The following is a 14103-nucleotide window of genomic DNA, read 5'->3' on the forward strand; positions in this document are numbered from 1 at the left end:
GGACTAGGAGGTTACTTGCTTCAAGGACAGCAAACACAACTTTGCTTCCTTCATGCAAAATTGAATGGAAAATGCCACCACTGGCAGCCAAATCCCAATAAAGACAGTGCTTCATCATCAGCTACTTGTTGGTACCTATTAGAAACCACTCTGCAGTGCCATAACCCAACATATTGCCCCTGGTTATCACTGCTGCCGGCAGCGTAGGTTCCCCTATATGTTCCTCAGAGAGGAACAGGGGCATAAACAGCGAAAGACAGAAACAGGCAGAAAGAAAGAAAAAAACCCAACCACTTACTTGATATTGTCAAGACATCCAGATTCAGGTTTCAGTATGGCAGTATGATGAAACATTTTATAGAGAGCGATCCCAAGGAAGATGACATTAAGCTGCAATGGTGGGGAGGGAAAAAAAAAAGGGTTAATTGACACAGCACAACATGATGGGGAGAAAGTCAGCTGCTTCTCTGTAACAGAGGAGTTGCTGTAGGAAATTAGCTCTCGCTATAGTTTTATGGCAACTGAATCATGAAAATTGCCAAACATTTTATAAGGTGATCTGGCCTGTAGACTGCAGGACTAGTGATGCCACAGCGTTACCAAAGCCATGGCGGTGCATATGTTACTGATACAGGGCTGGTTCCAACGACAACTGTAGTGCTTCAAATGACATTATGGAAAATTAAAAATATTTGCTGTAATGGCTTTTATGTGTCTGAGAGGTGTACAATCGTGAAAAGTCATTGCAAGCATCTTGCTTAGCCAGCCCCATTGTAATGAAGCAAAAAAGCATATTTTTCCACGAATAGAACTTTTAAATATGGTGTAACAGGGGATATGAGCAGGGAAATCACGACTGCTGAAGATGCTTAGCACAATGCAAAGTTGAAAAATAAAAAGGAAAAAGAGTTTGACTTTTTGTGTAAAAGATGCGATGGTGTTTCAATGCCTCAGTGTTAACAAGGTTGCCAATTCCTGGAAAGGAGTTCCCCAAAAAGCCCAGGCCAGGGTTTGAGACATAATCAAAAAGGGAAGATACCTTTTTATGAATGAATTGCTTAAGGGGAAAGAAACCCAACAGTTGTAGGGGGCGGCGTGGCCCCCTGCCTGATGTGGAAGACTGCTGAAATGGCCCCCAGTTGCAGGAGAAGCAGGAGAAGCCGGGACAATGTCTGCATTGAAGTGAGAGTGCCTGGTTTGCTGTGTTAGCCAAACTGTAGTCTATTTAAAACAAAGGATGGTTTATTTAAGCCATATTGTAGCGATTAAAGTATAAGAAAACTCCAGCTGCCTCTAAAGTTGTGTTCTCTACCTTGTTGCCGTGTTAGCTGATACACTGGCAACGTGCTAACTGTGAAGTCACATGAGCTTCAACTTCTGCTGGGGACTAAAAACCCCCATCAAACCTCTCTTCCACTTTGGAAATTATTTCATTCCCCCCACCCTAGATTTCCCTTTTTTGCATGATCGATGCAAAGCTTCACTCTGAAATTCAAAAGGGTTGGGGGGGCAGTGAGGGTCATCAAAATAGAGTTTGGCATTTCTAAATGTCCAATGGTAGAAACCAAACTCTGCAAGCACCCACTCTGAAGATCCCCAGCCCGTTTTGATCAAGTATTTTGCAATGCCAAGAGCCTCTCGTAATGAGAGTCTAATTGCTTGTGCCAGGTGGGGTCAAAGAAGAACATGCCTTTCTCAAATTAATCTGTGTAAATTAAAGATAAAGAGTAAAGGGACAGCAAAAGTTTTATTTCTTGACCTGAGAGATGGAGTAGTTAATTAGGAGTTCTTACCATAATTATCAAGGTCGCCGGTCCTATAAAGCTCCAAATGAAGTAGGTGTCAAGTCGGAGCCAACATCTGTAATGAAACACAGGGGAGAGAAGGCATTCAAGGACTGCACCCAGGACGTACATCAAGAGTGAGCGAGTGACAGAGAAGAATGTGAGCTGCAAAACACGCCGGTGGGAGACAGGAAATATTACATTGCTTGTTCATTCAAATGCTGAATTATGTGCCCAATTTCTGACAGTGCTATTGATGGAGTAAGATAATTACCTCTGGAGGAAGCAGGGAGAAAATGGCACAAGGCCTAGTTGCTAAAGGCTTTCTGCATCTGTCGGAAAAAAACCTTAAAACTGTGGGGTTTTTTTAAGGAAGGGGTCCGATGAGCATCCACAGAGCTTCTTCTTCGCTTTAAGCTCCTCTTCCCTCTCTGGCTCTGATGCAATGCAAGCTGTCTGTCAACTGTCAAGTGAGATGACATTTCTCCAGCAAGCGGATCAGAGAGAATTTGGTGCAAATAGGAAGCACGATTTGGATAACAGAAGGCTGAGGTTTAATTAGGTTCAGCAACTTCCCCTTTAGAGCGTTTTATTTCCCTGAACCTCCGGAGTGTTTTGTTTCCACTAATGTTTCAAGGGTTGCATATGGTCTGTGCTATCACATGAAGTTGATTCATGGCCTAAAACTAAATTATTAATCGCTTAATTTCAACCGCATTTAATACTCCCCACATTTTTTAAGGCCCCTGGGAAATTACATTTCCATTCCTAGCTCATTCCAGGCGACAGGAAGATAAAATGGAAGTGACTGGTTACAAGACAGACGAATATAAATTCCAAGAAAGTTTCACACGATGTTTAAAATAATAATATCTTGTCGTGTTTGCAACGCTGCAAATCACAGCTCCGTTTATACACAGAGGACTAAGAAAGCATAAAACCACTCTTATACTAAACATCCGATGGAATTTCATAATTAGGCAAGTAACAGGATCTGTATATATGAATTTATCATGGTGGAAGAGACAGCAGTTCTTACAAATGACAGCTCTAGTACATGTGCTGAATGTTTTTTCCCTTCCAATGGACTTTGCAACAGACAGAAAGGTCTGTGCCAGCAGCCTCACGGAAGAGATCAGCAGGAGCCATCTGACGAGAGAATAAAACATGCTGTGAACCTCTATGACTGGGAGAAGCCAAGGTATGAATAAATTCAAAGATGTAGAGAAAGCTTCTCACTTCCCTCCCTGACCATATAAATTTCGGGTCTCGTCAGTGTTGAAGATGTATCTATATATATATGGCCATACCGCTATTTGTCACAAATTAAAATACTGTCACTTCCGTGACTGTCACTCCTGAACTGCCTCTACAGCTGTTCATCCAAAATCTTCACGTGACAGCATCAAAATCTTAATGCGAGAGGCAAACAGAGGCTTTCAGAGCGATTGCAGGGAAATCTTGTTTCCTCTGAGGCTGCTGAAGTTCAAGGTGATTTAGATGCAGCTGGTAATGGAACAACACGAGTGACTAGAAACTATTTGAGTCTGATTTGCTATAGGAAAGGGTTTATGCGATCATGACATCTGTGTATCACCCATAACAACATCTGAAATGTCGCCCAATTGCAACTAGATTTGAGAGAGGAATAGAGGTTTCAAGGTAATGAAGTCCCTGTAAAAAGTCCTCCCCCCCATCCCTGAAAAAAGATGTCCGCGTAGCAGCAGCTCACACATTACATGGCATTTCAGACTTTATACCTACCCCATCCCATAGGAAAAAAGCGTAACTAGTGCTTATGCCTCAGCTGCCACATATAAATCAGGGAATATGCAGCCCCACAACTTTTTTCTACTGATAATGAGAGTGCTGGTGTGTGGGAGAGGACTCAGAGGGTTGGTGTTTTTTTTTAAATTAAAACATTTTGAACTTTTTTGCCAGTTTAACATTCAAAACATCCCCCAGCCCCTGCTGCACAGGAGTCAGGAGCACAGTGCCAAGCAACTTGGTTTTCCTACAGCACAAGGAGCGAGCTGGCTCTTGGAAAGCCCAGGGAAGAGGAAAGACATAAACCCTCTCTTTACTCCTTAAAGCATGATGACCAGCCATATGGTCACATCTGATGCAGCTGTTTTTGAATGCATACAGATTGGGACACAGGGAAAATCAGTGAAAGCTGAAATACAGCACAAGGGAAAAGCCGTGCAGGGCTGAGCAAAGAAGCGCGAAGCAACTGGTTTCCTTTCCAGCCAGCCAAATGGATTAAATTTTCCAACCCCTTCCCCTAAAAAAATCTGTCTCTTTGGTTGTGGAGCACAATTCAGTGACAAGAGATGGATGCTGTGGATGGGAAACAGCTGAGGAGACAGGTCCAGCCCTCGGGATAAGTGGGGTACCGGCATGGAGCAAAAGGGTCCCCTTCCAACGAGAGATGGCTTCATGTAAGCAAGCGTACAGCTTGCAAAAACCAGAGAAGGCTTTTTTTTTGTGCCTCTGCACGCTTTGAAGAACATGATGTCATTTTTTATTTGTTTGAATAGAAAAATAGCCTTTCTATGAAACCGTGCATGACACTCAGTCTTGGGCAACTAAACAGAAAGCTGCAGGACTGCCTCTAATCCACAGAGGGACTGCAAAAAGCCGTTTTTTTGTGGTCATCAGGAAGAGATGCAACTTTGAACCCATTTAAATACCTCATTAAAAATGCAAATTAAGACCAAAACATCAAAACACAGGCATCCCGCCAATTGCATTGAGGAGCTGTAAATTGCTAATCAGACAAGTACCACACTGAGCTTTTCTCCCCTTAAAAGACAAAAACGCACACACACAATAAGCTGCATAAATGAGCTCCTCAAAACAAGGAAGCAATCAGGAAACTCACTTCCCAAAGTTGCTAATCTTGGGCTGCCGAGTTACTTCTGACCCCCCCATGCACAGCTGCACTGTGAACATGGACTTGCCGCATTACAAGTTTAGACTCTGTTGCCATTAAGCAAACGAGCTGCTTCAGGGCTCAGTACAAGGCAGAACGGATTATCTGAAAATCTGTGGATGCAGGGAATGTTGCTCAAAACACCATTGCTTCTTCCAAGAGTCACACCAGCGTTTTCAGTGCTTGCAATGAGCTCCGTGGTGCTGCTTCCCTTTACTTTTTAATTTCCTCCTTTTCCACAGTGACAAGTCGCTATATTCACCTCAAGCTTTTCCCAAGTAATAAAGACTACAAAGAGTTTACTCTATTTTCTGCATGAAGAGAAATCAAATGCTAAACTATCCCTGGTGTGCATTAAATATAACCAATAAACAATCATTAGCTGCCACTGGACCATAAAATTTGAAGAGCCCTAAACATATCATGTTGTTCATGGGAGCTCAGCGGTTTGTTTCACGTGGCTATACAGCCTCCTTGTCTGGGTGCGGTAATGGGATATGTATGCACAAGACATGCCTTTCAAGGGTGCAATACAGGTTCTGCCTAACATAGTCCAGCGTCCGCATTGCTCATGCTTCCTCCTCCAAATACCCGGCACGAACACTGAAAATGAAACAAGTTCAGTGGAGCCACCCAAGACAGACCGTGTTGTTAGAAGCTATTTTCCGAGCAACATTAACATGCATAAAATGTCAGCGGATGGCTGATGGACTCAGAGGCTGTGTACATACAGCGGGCTTTCATTTTGCTTTCTGACAGCTGGATTGCTTACCATGTATATCCTGCTTTAGAGCATACCAAAAGGGGGGAGAGAGGGGGAGAAACAATAGAGAGATTCCTGTCACGATGAATTTGATCACCAGTGGATGAATATACCTACAAGTATGTTTTCTAAAATATATTGAACCATTCAAAGCATAGCTGCTTTCCTCTGAGATCTGTAAGAGGCGTTGATACGAAACACAGGACAGTATGGGAATATGGAATAGCTTCTTGCTGTCGATTTTGGACAGCCTGCTACTTGAGTGAGTCCTCTCAAAGGGAGGCTGCTAAAGTCTTAATCCAGTTTTTACTGAATTTTAGACACAAGTTATTTTCAAACACTAATAACAACTGCAAATGCTATTTTCCCTCTGCATTTTGCAGCATTGCCCACCGCAATGCTTGACATCAGATCTGGCTAAGAGATGAATGGATTTGGTTAACACACAGGACAAGGCAAATAATGTAACTTTTTAAAACTGCAATCCCAGTATCTTCTTTTTTGCAGCAAAACTTGAGATGTGGACATTGAAGACTCAGCAGCTGAAGACCTGGCATGTAAGAAATGGTCACTTGGAAGTTCATGTGAGCATTGCCAGAATCACTTCAGCAATGTTGGGGGACCACATCTGCAGTGGGGCATCCTGCTTTTCACCTTTACTTTAGAAATTACAATCAGGACAAGGTGAGATGCAACAATTCTGATTTATTTGGGGGGAAGGGCCAAACACGGCTCAGCTTGCTCACATGAATAGTCTCTGCTGAATGGGATGATCTTTTAATAGAATCACTACGCTGCTGCTTGGTTATAGAAGCACATTAATCTCCTAATATGAGTGGTTTGAACTGCTCTTAAACAAAAAAATAGTAAAAGGAAAAGGATTCATTCCAACCCTTGGAATAATTAAATGTAAGAGAGTATCTTTACTGAGCAGCTACTCCAAAACGCCAATATGAATACTAGGACATGGGATGCTTTGGAAAATCACAAGTACCAAGTGATGAGCAAAGAAACAGAGAAAGGAACAACCGCCTGTTCCTGGCTATGTAATCTGGGTATGTGTTACAGGAGGGTTGGATTTAGAAAGGAAAATGAAATCAAGAAAACCTACACTGGGTGTCTAAGCAAATCATTTTGAGATGTATGAATGGTGGCACCAAATGCCAGGCAAAAAACAAATAACACTAACAGCTCCATAAGTCCTGCTTAAACAAATGCAATAAATAATGGAGGGAGGTAAGTAATATATTCCAGAGGATGTTTTACAAAACCCGGCAAAACCAAGCAACTTCTTGCAATCAAATTATGTATGCCTGGCATATAGTTCACTACAAATTCTAATCAGTTCTACCCTTCTAATAACATTATACAGAAAAATACATCATCATCCATCAACCAGATGGAGCATGATAGTTATACAAAACATATTGTATGTTTTTTATTTTCCACTATGAGAACGTGATAAAATTGAGCACTCTGGAATTAGAGATTGTAAATAAATATTTTAGGCTCTGCAAATATCTGTAAATATTTATTTGCAAAATATTATATATACATGTTTAATCATTAAAAATACTACCTTATGCTGTGGGGAAGGAGAGAGATTTTACTGGCATAGACATAGGACTGCTGCCTCTTCAACACAAAGATAGCAAAGTTTTGTTGTTCACCTCCAGCGAATTTCCGCCAAACTTTCTGCCTGTACCTCCCATGCCATGGAAACATTTGGGCATGCAAGGCCTCTTGGGAAAATGCAGTGCATTCCATGGAATATGTTTATTCTGCTGTGCTTCACAAAGGTCCATATATTCATTTAACAGGAGTGGAAACATTTCAGCAATGCAAAGCTACCATGGTGCTTTATGGGAGCTGTGGTTAGGTGCCGTACATTCCCACTCTCTACAGCCAGCCTGCTGCGTGCTGTCATCTCCCACAACCTAAACTGGTACTTGGGTTGTCCCTACAGAGCATCACAAGGGACTTTGCAAAGGTGAGGGTGGATGCAAATCAACTGCTGTCTCATATCAAAAGCGATATCCTGGGCTTGGGGATGTCTTTTTACTAAGAGGGAACGAAGTAAGACATTTTCAACACCCAACAGTTACAGAGCACTGTAGGAGAACGCAGTCGGTGCTAGCTTTCATCACAAACTAGCTGCCATGCTGGGTTTTCTTGGTAGGCAGCCCAAAATTTGACAGAGAAGTCAAAAGGAATGCTCTGGTGCTACAAGCCCTGCGATGGTAATGCTGCAGAAGTCACAGGGTGAACAGCGTGGAAGGCAGCCACTAAAATACCAGACAGCGAACCAGACCAGTGGCGACACAGCTCCAGTGATGGCAGATGTGCGGGAGCATCTCAGCTGGCTTTCCAGGGAGCCAGATGCATGGCCCTTCGGCTGCAACTTATTTGAGGCTCAGCGTGCCCCATGTAGGCCACTGTGAAGAGATACGTCCTCTGTAGAAACACTGCAGTAAGAATAAATTTGTCTAAAGGGACAAGGCAGAATGTTTCAATACCTGATTCAATGGGGGCTTATATATCGCTCAAGAGGGGATGTGAACAGAAGAGTTGGTTGGGGCAGAAAGCAGGAGCTGATGGAAACAGTCTTCTCCAGAAACTGTAATCGGGTGTTGTATTACTTTTTCTTTGCCCCCTAAGCCTGTCAAAGTCGGTCAAACTACTTTGGATAAATTAGTAGAGATCCTTGAAAACTTACTCCCTCCTACCTTTATCTGTGTGGGCCATTTCCTTTTCAAAAAGTATGACATTTATACAAGTTCAGGTTGCTATTCTCCTACTCATGGGAGGAACACGATGCAAATATCCAGCTGGGATTCAAGCCTACCTGCTGGCACGGTAATAGATCATGAGCAGCTCCACTGCCCTACCGATTTGCTTCCACAAGGAATCAGGTTCATATATAACAATAAGGTTTCAGGCAAAAATTTTGCAGTTGAATTTAACAGATTATCAACTGCTTCCACGGCCTGACCTGACCTATGCTAAAAAAGAGCTTTAAAAACACCACCGGCTCATTGCTATGTATGCCTTCACATTGAGCCCTTAACTCGGTTAAAATGACAGGGGAAAGGCAGCCTGACAAGGGAAAGAAAAAAAAAGTCAATAAAAACATATTGTTAGTGCTATTGTAACAAAGCTGGCAAAGAAAATCAAAGGCTCGATTTTCCCTTTGTTTTCCATTAGACGGTGTTGCATGATCATCTAAATTGTGCTTTGATACCAGCTTCAGCAATGTTGAAAACATTTAAGAATATTCATAATGATAGATGATGTAGCTGTTCCAATTTGCAAAGAGTCTAATGCACTCCAGTCACCACCTATTTTGCTTGCAGGCTCTGTTAATTTGATAGAACACTTAAAAAAGAGGAAGAAGAAAGCAGTGTTTCATCATCCAAATGAGAAATACTCTTTGGTTAGAGAAGAAGGATGACCTTGCTGATACAGTACCAAACTGAGACTTGGGACAGCCACCTCTCCTGATGTTATGCAATGATGTGATAAAATTTTCCCTGATTGACTTCCCCAGGAAAATACCTTTGCAAATCATTTCATAGTGGGGAATTTGTCCCGTATCATCAGGGACTGTGTTGGAGACACAGAAATAAGGCAAGGCATGTCTCCTGGCTGAGCTCTGCCTGCACAAGGCTCCTTTGCCTGCCAGGTCTCTTCACTTCACTTTGTTGTCCCTAGTCCCATCCCTCCTGGCCAGGTCCAAGCAGTGCCAAGCCCCACTCACACTTTGTCTGTGCCGTAGCTCCGGTAGTCCACCGCTGCTGATACGGCCACAATCAGCGCAGGCATGCCATATCCAACCAAATAGAAGTACTTCCTCCGGGAGTGTTCGCTCTCAAAAACCTCCACCAGCATGATGTAGAGCTGCACCCCCTCCAGGAACATCCAGGTGAAAGCTGCCAGGAAGAAGAAGTGCAGGAGGGCAGCAAAGACGGCACAGGCAATCTGCATGTGGATTGAAAAGAGCAAGGGAAGGTGTTTGTACCATGCTGAATTAATGCAACAGTCAGGATTACTCTTACTGGGAGGTTTAATAAGAACGAGGGAGTTCTCATCTTTCCTTCTCCAAAGGAAGTACTGCTTTTTCACTTGGAAAATGTGTGTGAACTATTTTAAAATAGACACATCTCTGCATATATAAATTATATTCAAAGATACAAAGGTAGGTATGTGCACAATCTGGCAAATAAACATATGAAGATGTACATGGTATAAGCGCACATTTTTGCAACGTCCTTATTAAACATACACACCCTCATTATTTACAAACAACACACACAGAGACTCTGAAATCACAGCAGACATCAGCATTTGACTCCCAGTTAACAACCAGGGGCCCAACCCTGTAAGGACTCAAGCATGGAATTAAGGCAGCACTGGAATATATCTCACTGCATGGTCAAACATCCCATACACACTGAGATGAGAGCCTGTGGTGGGAGGAGAAAGTGCTTTGCCTCTTACCGGCTGGTCAGTCCGGTTGATGCCAATGAGGAAGAGGAGTTCTGCCACGAAGAGGCTGATGCACAAGTTCTTGTGAATCGTGTTGCGGTCGCTCTGCAGCCCACGGAAGAAGCAGAAGGTGAAGATGCAGATCAGGAGGCAGACCAGTGAGAGCAGGATGCCAACCCACGTGATAAAGTCCAGGAGCAGGTCATGGACTGCATCGCTGTGCTGGAGATAAAACAAAAAAAAAATCATCAGTCATGTGCTGCATGACTTCTAATCCATCCCAGACACAGAGTAAGTTTGTCTGAGACCCTTCCCCAAATATTTGTATCCACTTACCAAGCTGTGACGCAAGGGACCAGTAGCAAAAAGACTAAATGAACCTAGACTTGAATCCTGCATGAAGAAAGCTGCAACCTGAAACACAGACTCCAAAGCATGTGGCAAGCTGCAGGTGCCCTGAACAGACTCAGACCCCAAAATATCCTAGAAACAATGGTGCTGTTGTTGAATACTGAGAAGTCATAGCTAGTCCTGCGTGCAGCTCCATGTTTCGCAAACACGGCAAAGGAGCGGACACACAGTATGAAGAACCATTGAACACTGTGATTCAAGTGTAAAAATGTTTCATGCTAACAGCATCGTGGAGATTACAACCACAAGTCCGTTACAACCATTTACCAACAGTGAAAAAAGACTCTCTTTAAACGTTCACAGATACATATGAGCTTGGAGGCTTTGGACAGAAAGAGATCGCTTAAATGTCTTTTTTTTTTTTCTCACTGGGGAAGGAGAAAGAAAGTTTCATTTTTCTTTTTCAAACCCCGGAGCTATATTTTAAAACTCCTGGGAAGTCAGACTGATCCCTGGAACGCTACCCAGAAAAAAAGACAGACCTTTTAACATGAATTTGCTTTTAAATTGTAACAAAACAGTGATTTTAAGACAGCCTGGAAAGTGAGTGATTCCCTGTGATGAACTTGTAACATGATTTTACCCCAAAGCCATGCAAACATGGTCATTGCAGTGGCAAAATTAGGCAACCCAGAACAAAGTTTTGCAAGGGGCAGAATAGGTGTGCCTTGGCTCTGCTGACAGAACACTGCTGGATTGCTCCTGGGCTTACAATGCACGTCCCTCCCAGAAAGAGGGGCGGGGGGTGCTGGGACTCTGACACCGAGGGTATCCCACCACCTTATTCCTTATTCAGGCTGTAAAACTTTCCAAGTTTCCACCAGATGCAGTGAAATTAGAGATATCATTACTTACTAAAATGTAAATAAGAAATAAGAAATACATGGTGAGTCACAACACGGCTGCTCGGGGCTAAGTGGTTAGAGTCAATGAGCTGAGGAAAAGATTGGCTGGAAATCTCTGGGGGCTTTTCAAAAAGACCAGAGAGGCTTGAAACACAGCTTTGTGGTCCACCAGGCTGTGTTATAAGTGGTATTCATGTTCCCCTCCACTTCTGGCATTTTGATGACTTAGGCATTATGTAGGCTGGCAAATACAATAGTGTCACACTTCAAAAAGCCAGGACAAACTGGAAACATTTTCCTCCCTGTGGGATAAAAGCTTATGACAGACGGAGGGAAAAGGTGATTAATTTATCCATTTTCTTTGCCTGCTTGCCAATGATAAAACCACATCAAATGTCAGTCCTTTCCTGATATACACTCTGCTATGTCAGCACCTGTGAGAAACAACTCAAACCTTTCAGCTCTTTGGCTTTATCAGCATGAGTGATAGGCATCAAATGATAATGAAAGATGGGGAGTGACGTTCCGCTCCATCTCTTCCATGCTGGAAGTTTTCTCTCGAGGGAGACTTGGAGGTGGAGAGATGAGGGCTCCTTTCCCCAAATGCTGTTGCAGCTCTTCCTGAGTATTTCCAGTATCTAAGGAACCAGGGGTCACAAGTCCAACAGAAAGGCAGGAAATCATTGTGTTTACTGTAGATCATGACAGAAATGCCTATTCCAGCCATCTTCTTCAGCAGCACCCAGAAAACTGAGAAGATGAAGCGCACGTTGTTTTCCTGGCGGCCGTGCATTGCTTTATCTCAGCTCATCCATCCCTCTTAACTCAGTGTGAAAAAAAGTTAATACAAAACTTGCACCTTGCAAATGATACTTTCTTTCATCTGAGGCTGCTGGGGATCGGCAGGAGAACACCTCCCTGAACAACCTTGCCAGCTCACCTGATTAGATAGCCCTGCCAGGCTGAAGTAACCAAGAACTCTTGGGCTGGGCAAGCTGGGCAAGACAGCTAATGCGGGTGGATGCAAGGAGAAAGAAACCAGGCAGACTTTGGCCAGATGCATCCACCCATCCAGATGCAGCCGACGGCACTGGTTCATCTATCCCAAGACAAAGTTAGCCTGGCACAGGGCCCTCTCTGAGGGCTTCCTTCCCCTACATGAGATGAATTTCACAGGTCTCAGCTCCTGTACCTCTCTCATGAAACCATAACTCTGCTGACTTTAAGACACAATGCAGGAGTTAGGGATGTTTTTGCTCCTGGAAAGGGATCCTGCCATCTAGGTTCATGGTCTTCCTCAGGGAAGGGCCGCTTGCCCATGAAGGTCACCATGCTTAGCAAGAAACACAGACTTCATTGCTGTATTATTATTATCACTCTTACTACTCTTCTTTTTAATATTAATCGTAATGATAATACTGATTTTATATACATAACATTCATCCCTGGAGTGCTGGGAAACAACCATAAAAACAACTTCTTCATAATTACAACCTCCCTCCCCAAACTCAACAAACTCACAAAAGAACAAACAAAAAGGAATAATAACAATAAACCAGGAACAAGAGCAATTTAAAAACACCTCGGGGGAAAAAAATATGAATTTGTAGCTTTCCTAGTAAAGTCCAAGAGAAGAATTGAGCTGGATTTCAAAGGCTGGGTGTGCTCCATCTTGTTTGGAATGCCCAATTTCAGGTGTCATGGCAGAGCCGATGGGTCAGGGAAGAGTTGGTAAGCACTGATATCCTTCCCATGGCAGTCCCAACTGCCCCCAGGACAGGCACATCCGGAGCTTTTACACCAGCAAGTCCAACAAAAGGGAATTTGCCTTTTGCTGGAGACTGAAACTTTTAAAATACTGTGCGGCCACAGGCCACAAAGCAGAATAATATGGGAAAAGGAGGAATTGTGGTAATCACTCCTCAATGTCATGATATTATGCCTGCCATCACCTGATCGCTATGTGACAAGGGAGCAACATACCTGGTTTACATGGTTGGTATATGGCATTCCAGGGTTAAGTATTATAAATAACACACCAAGATTTTGTACCTGGGTCGCAGTCTCCAAGCCTGGTCCCTCAACCTCAGAGACATGCAAGAGGAGCAAATCTTCTCTTTACCCTGCCCAGCACTGTTCAAGTACTCCCTGGATAAAATAGCTTTGACGTACACACTAATGATATCCTTCCAGCATCCCGCAAGCCCTAGGGTTCCTAAGGCATGCAAAATACATCCGAAACCACCAGTCTATCGATAACAGTCAACTCTTGCTTCTTGATAATCTCCCCAAAGACACGGGCAACTGGAAGAGCTCATGGGAGATACCAGACATCAGTCCAAGGGGCAATTTTCTGACAACATCAATCAAACACCTCCTTGCCCAAATGCACCATGGCTATCAAGACCGGCGCTATGTGGCGCAGCATGCAAGCCACTGAGTTTTGTTACCACTAAGCTACGCTAGTTTTACAAGTAAGCTGACATGCAGTTTATTTTCAGCATAGGAATGATTTAATGAGTAATTGAAAGAAATAAAATAATCCACTTCAGTGAAAGGGTTTCTCTATTAAGTATATTTTACATTTATGATTTAGGCAGAAGCCTGACCCCAAGCCCAGTGAAAGAAGATTTCCCTGGCTTTGGAATAAAGCCCTGCTTTTGCTCCAGTGGGGCCAAGAGCAGCACGAGGAGAGCACTGATGGAAACCTGTGCAGGAGGACTTACAGGAGCCCTGGTAGCAACCACAGCAGGGTGAGCAGGCAGCCGAGAGATTCTCCAGGCTGGGAAAATCAATGAGCAGCTCTGGCAGCGCCTGTACACCAGAGCTGAGCTAATAAAAACAAATCCCAGGGAATGTCAGCTTATGACAGAATGGCTC

The 14103-nt window shown here is 43.4% G+C and overlaps 1 protein-coding gene across 27 annotated transcripts in view; it reads right to left on the reverse strand.

Moving 5' to 3' along the window:
- Positions 1-14103, reverse strand: part of ADGRL3 (adhesion G protein-coupled receptor L3) — a 529386-nt gene that overhangs the window by 57597 nt on the left and 457686 nt on the right. For all 27 annotated transcript variants that reach the window (XM_030013851.2, XM_030013889.2, XM_030013708.2 and 24 more), the window contains 4 exons: positions 9980-10189; positions 9240-9460; positions 1794-1860; positions 299-390 (listed from right to left, as the gene is read on the reverse strand). In XM_030013851.2, the coding sequence (XP_029869711.1) occupies positions 299-390; positions 1794-1860; positions 9240-9460; positions 9980-10189 (590 nt within the window). The remainder of the gene's footprint in view (positions 1-298; positions 391-1793; positions 1861-9239; positions 9461-9979; positions 10190-14103) is intronic.

Source organism: Aquila chrysaetos, chromosome 1, assembly GCF_900496995.4.
Source record: "Aquila chrysaetos chrysaetos chromosome 1, bAquChr1.4, whole genome shotgun sequence".
Taxonomy (NCBI): Eukaryota; Metazoa; Chordata; class Aves; order Accipitriformes; family Accipitridae; genus Aquila; species Aquila chrysaetos.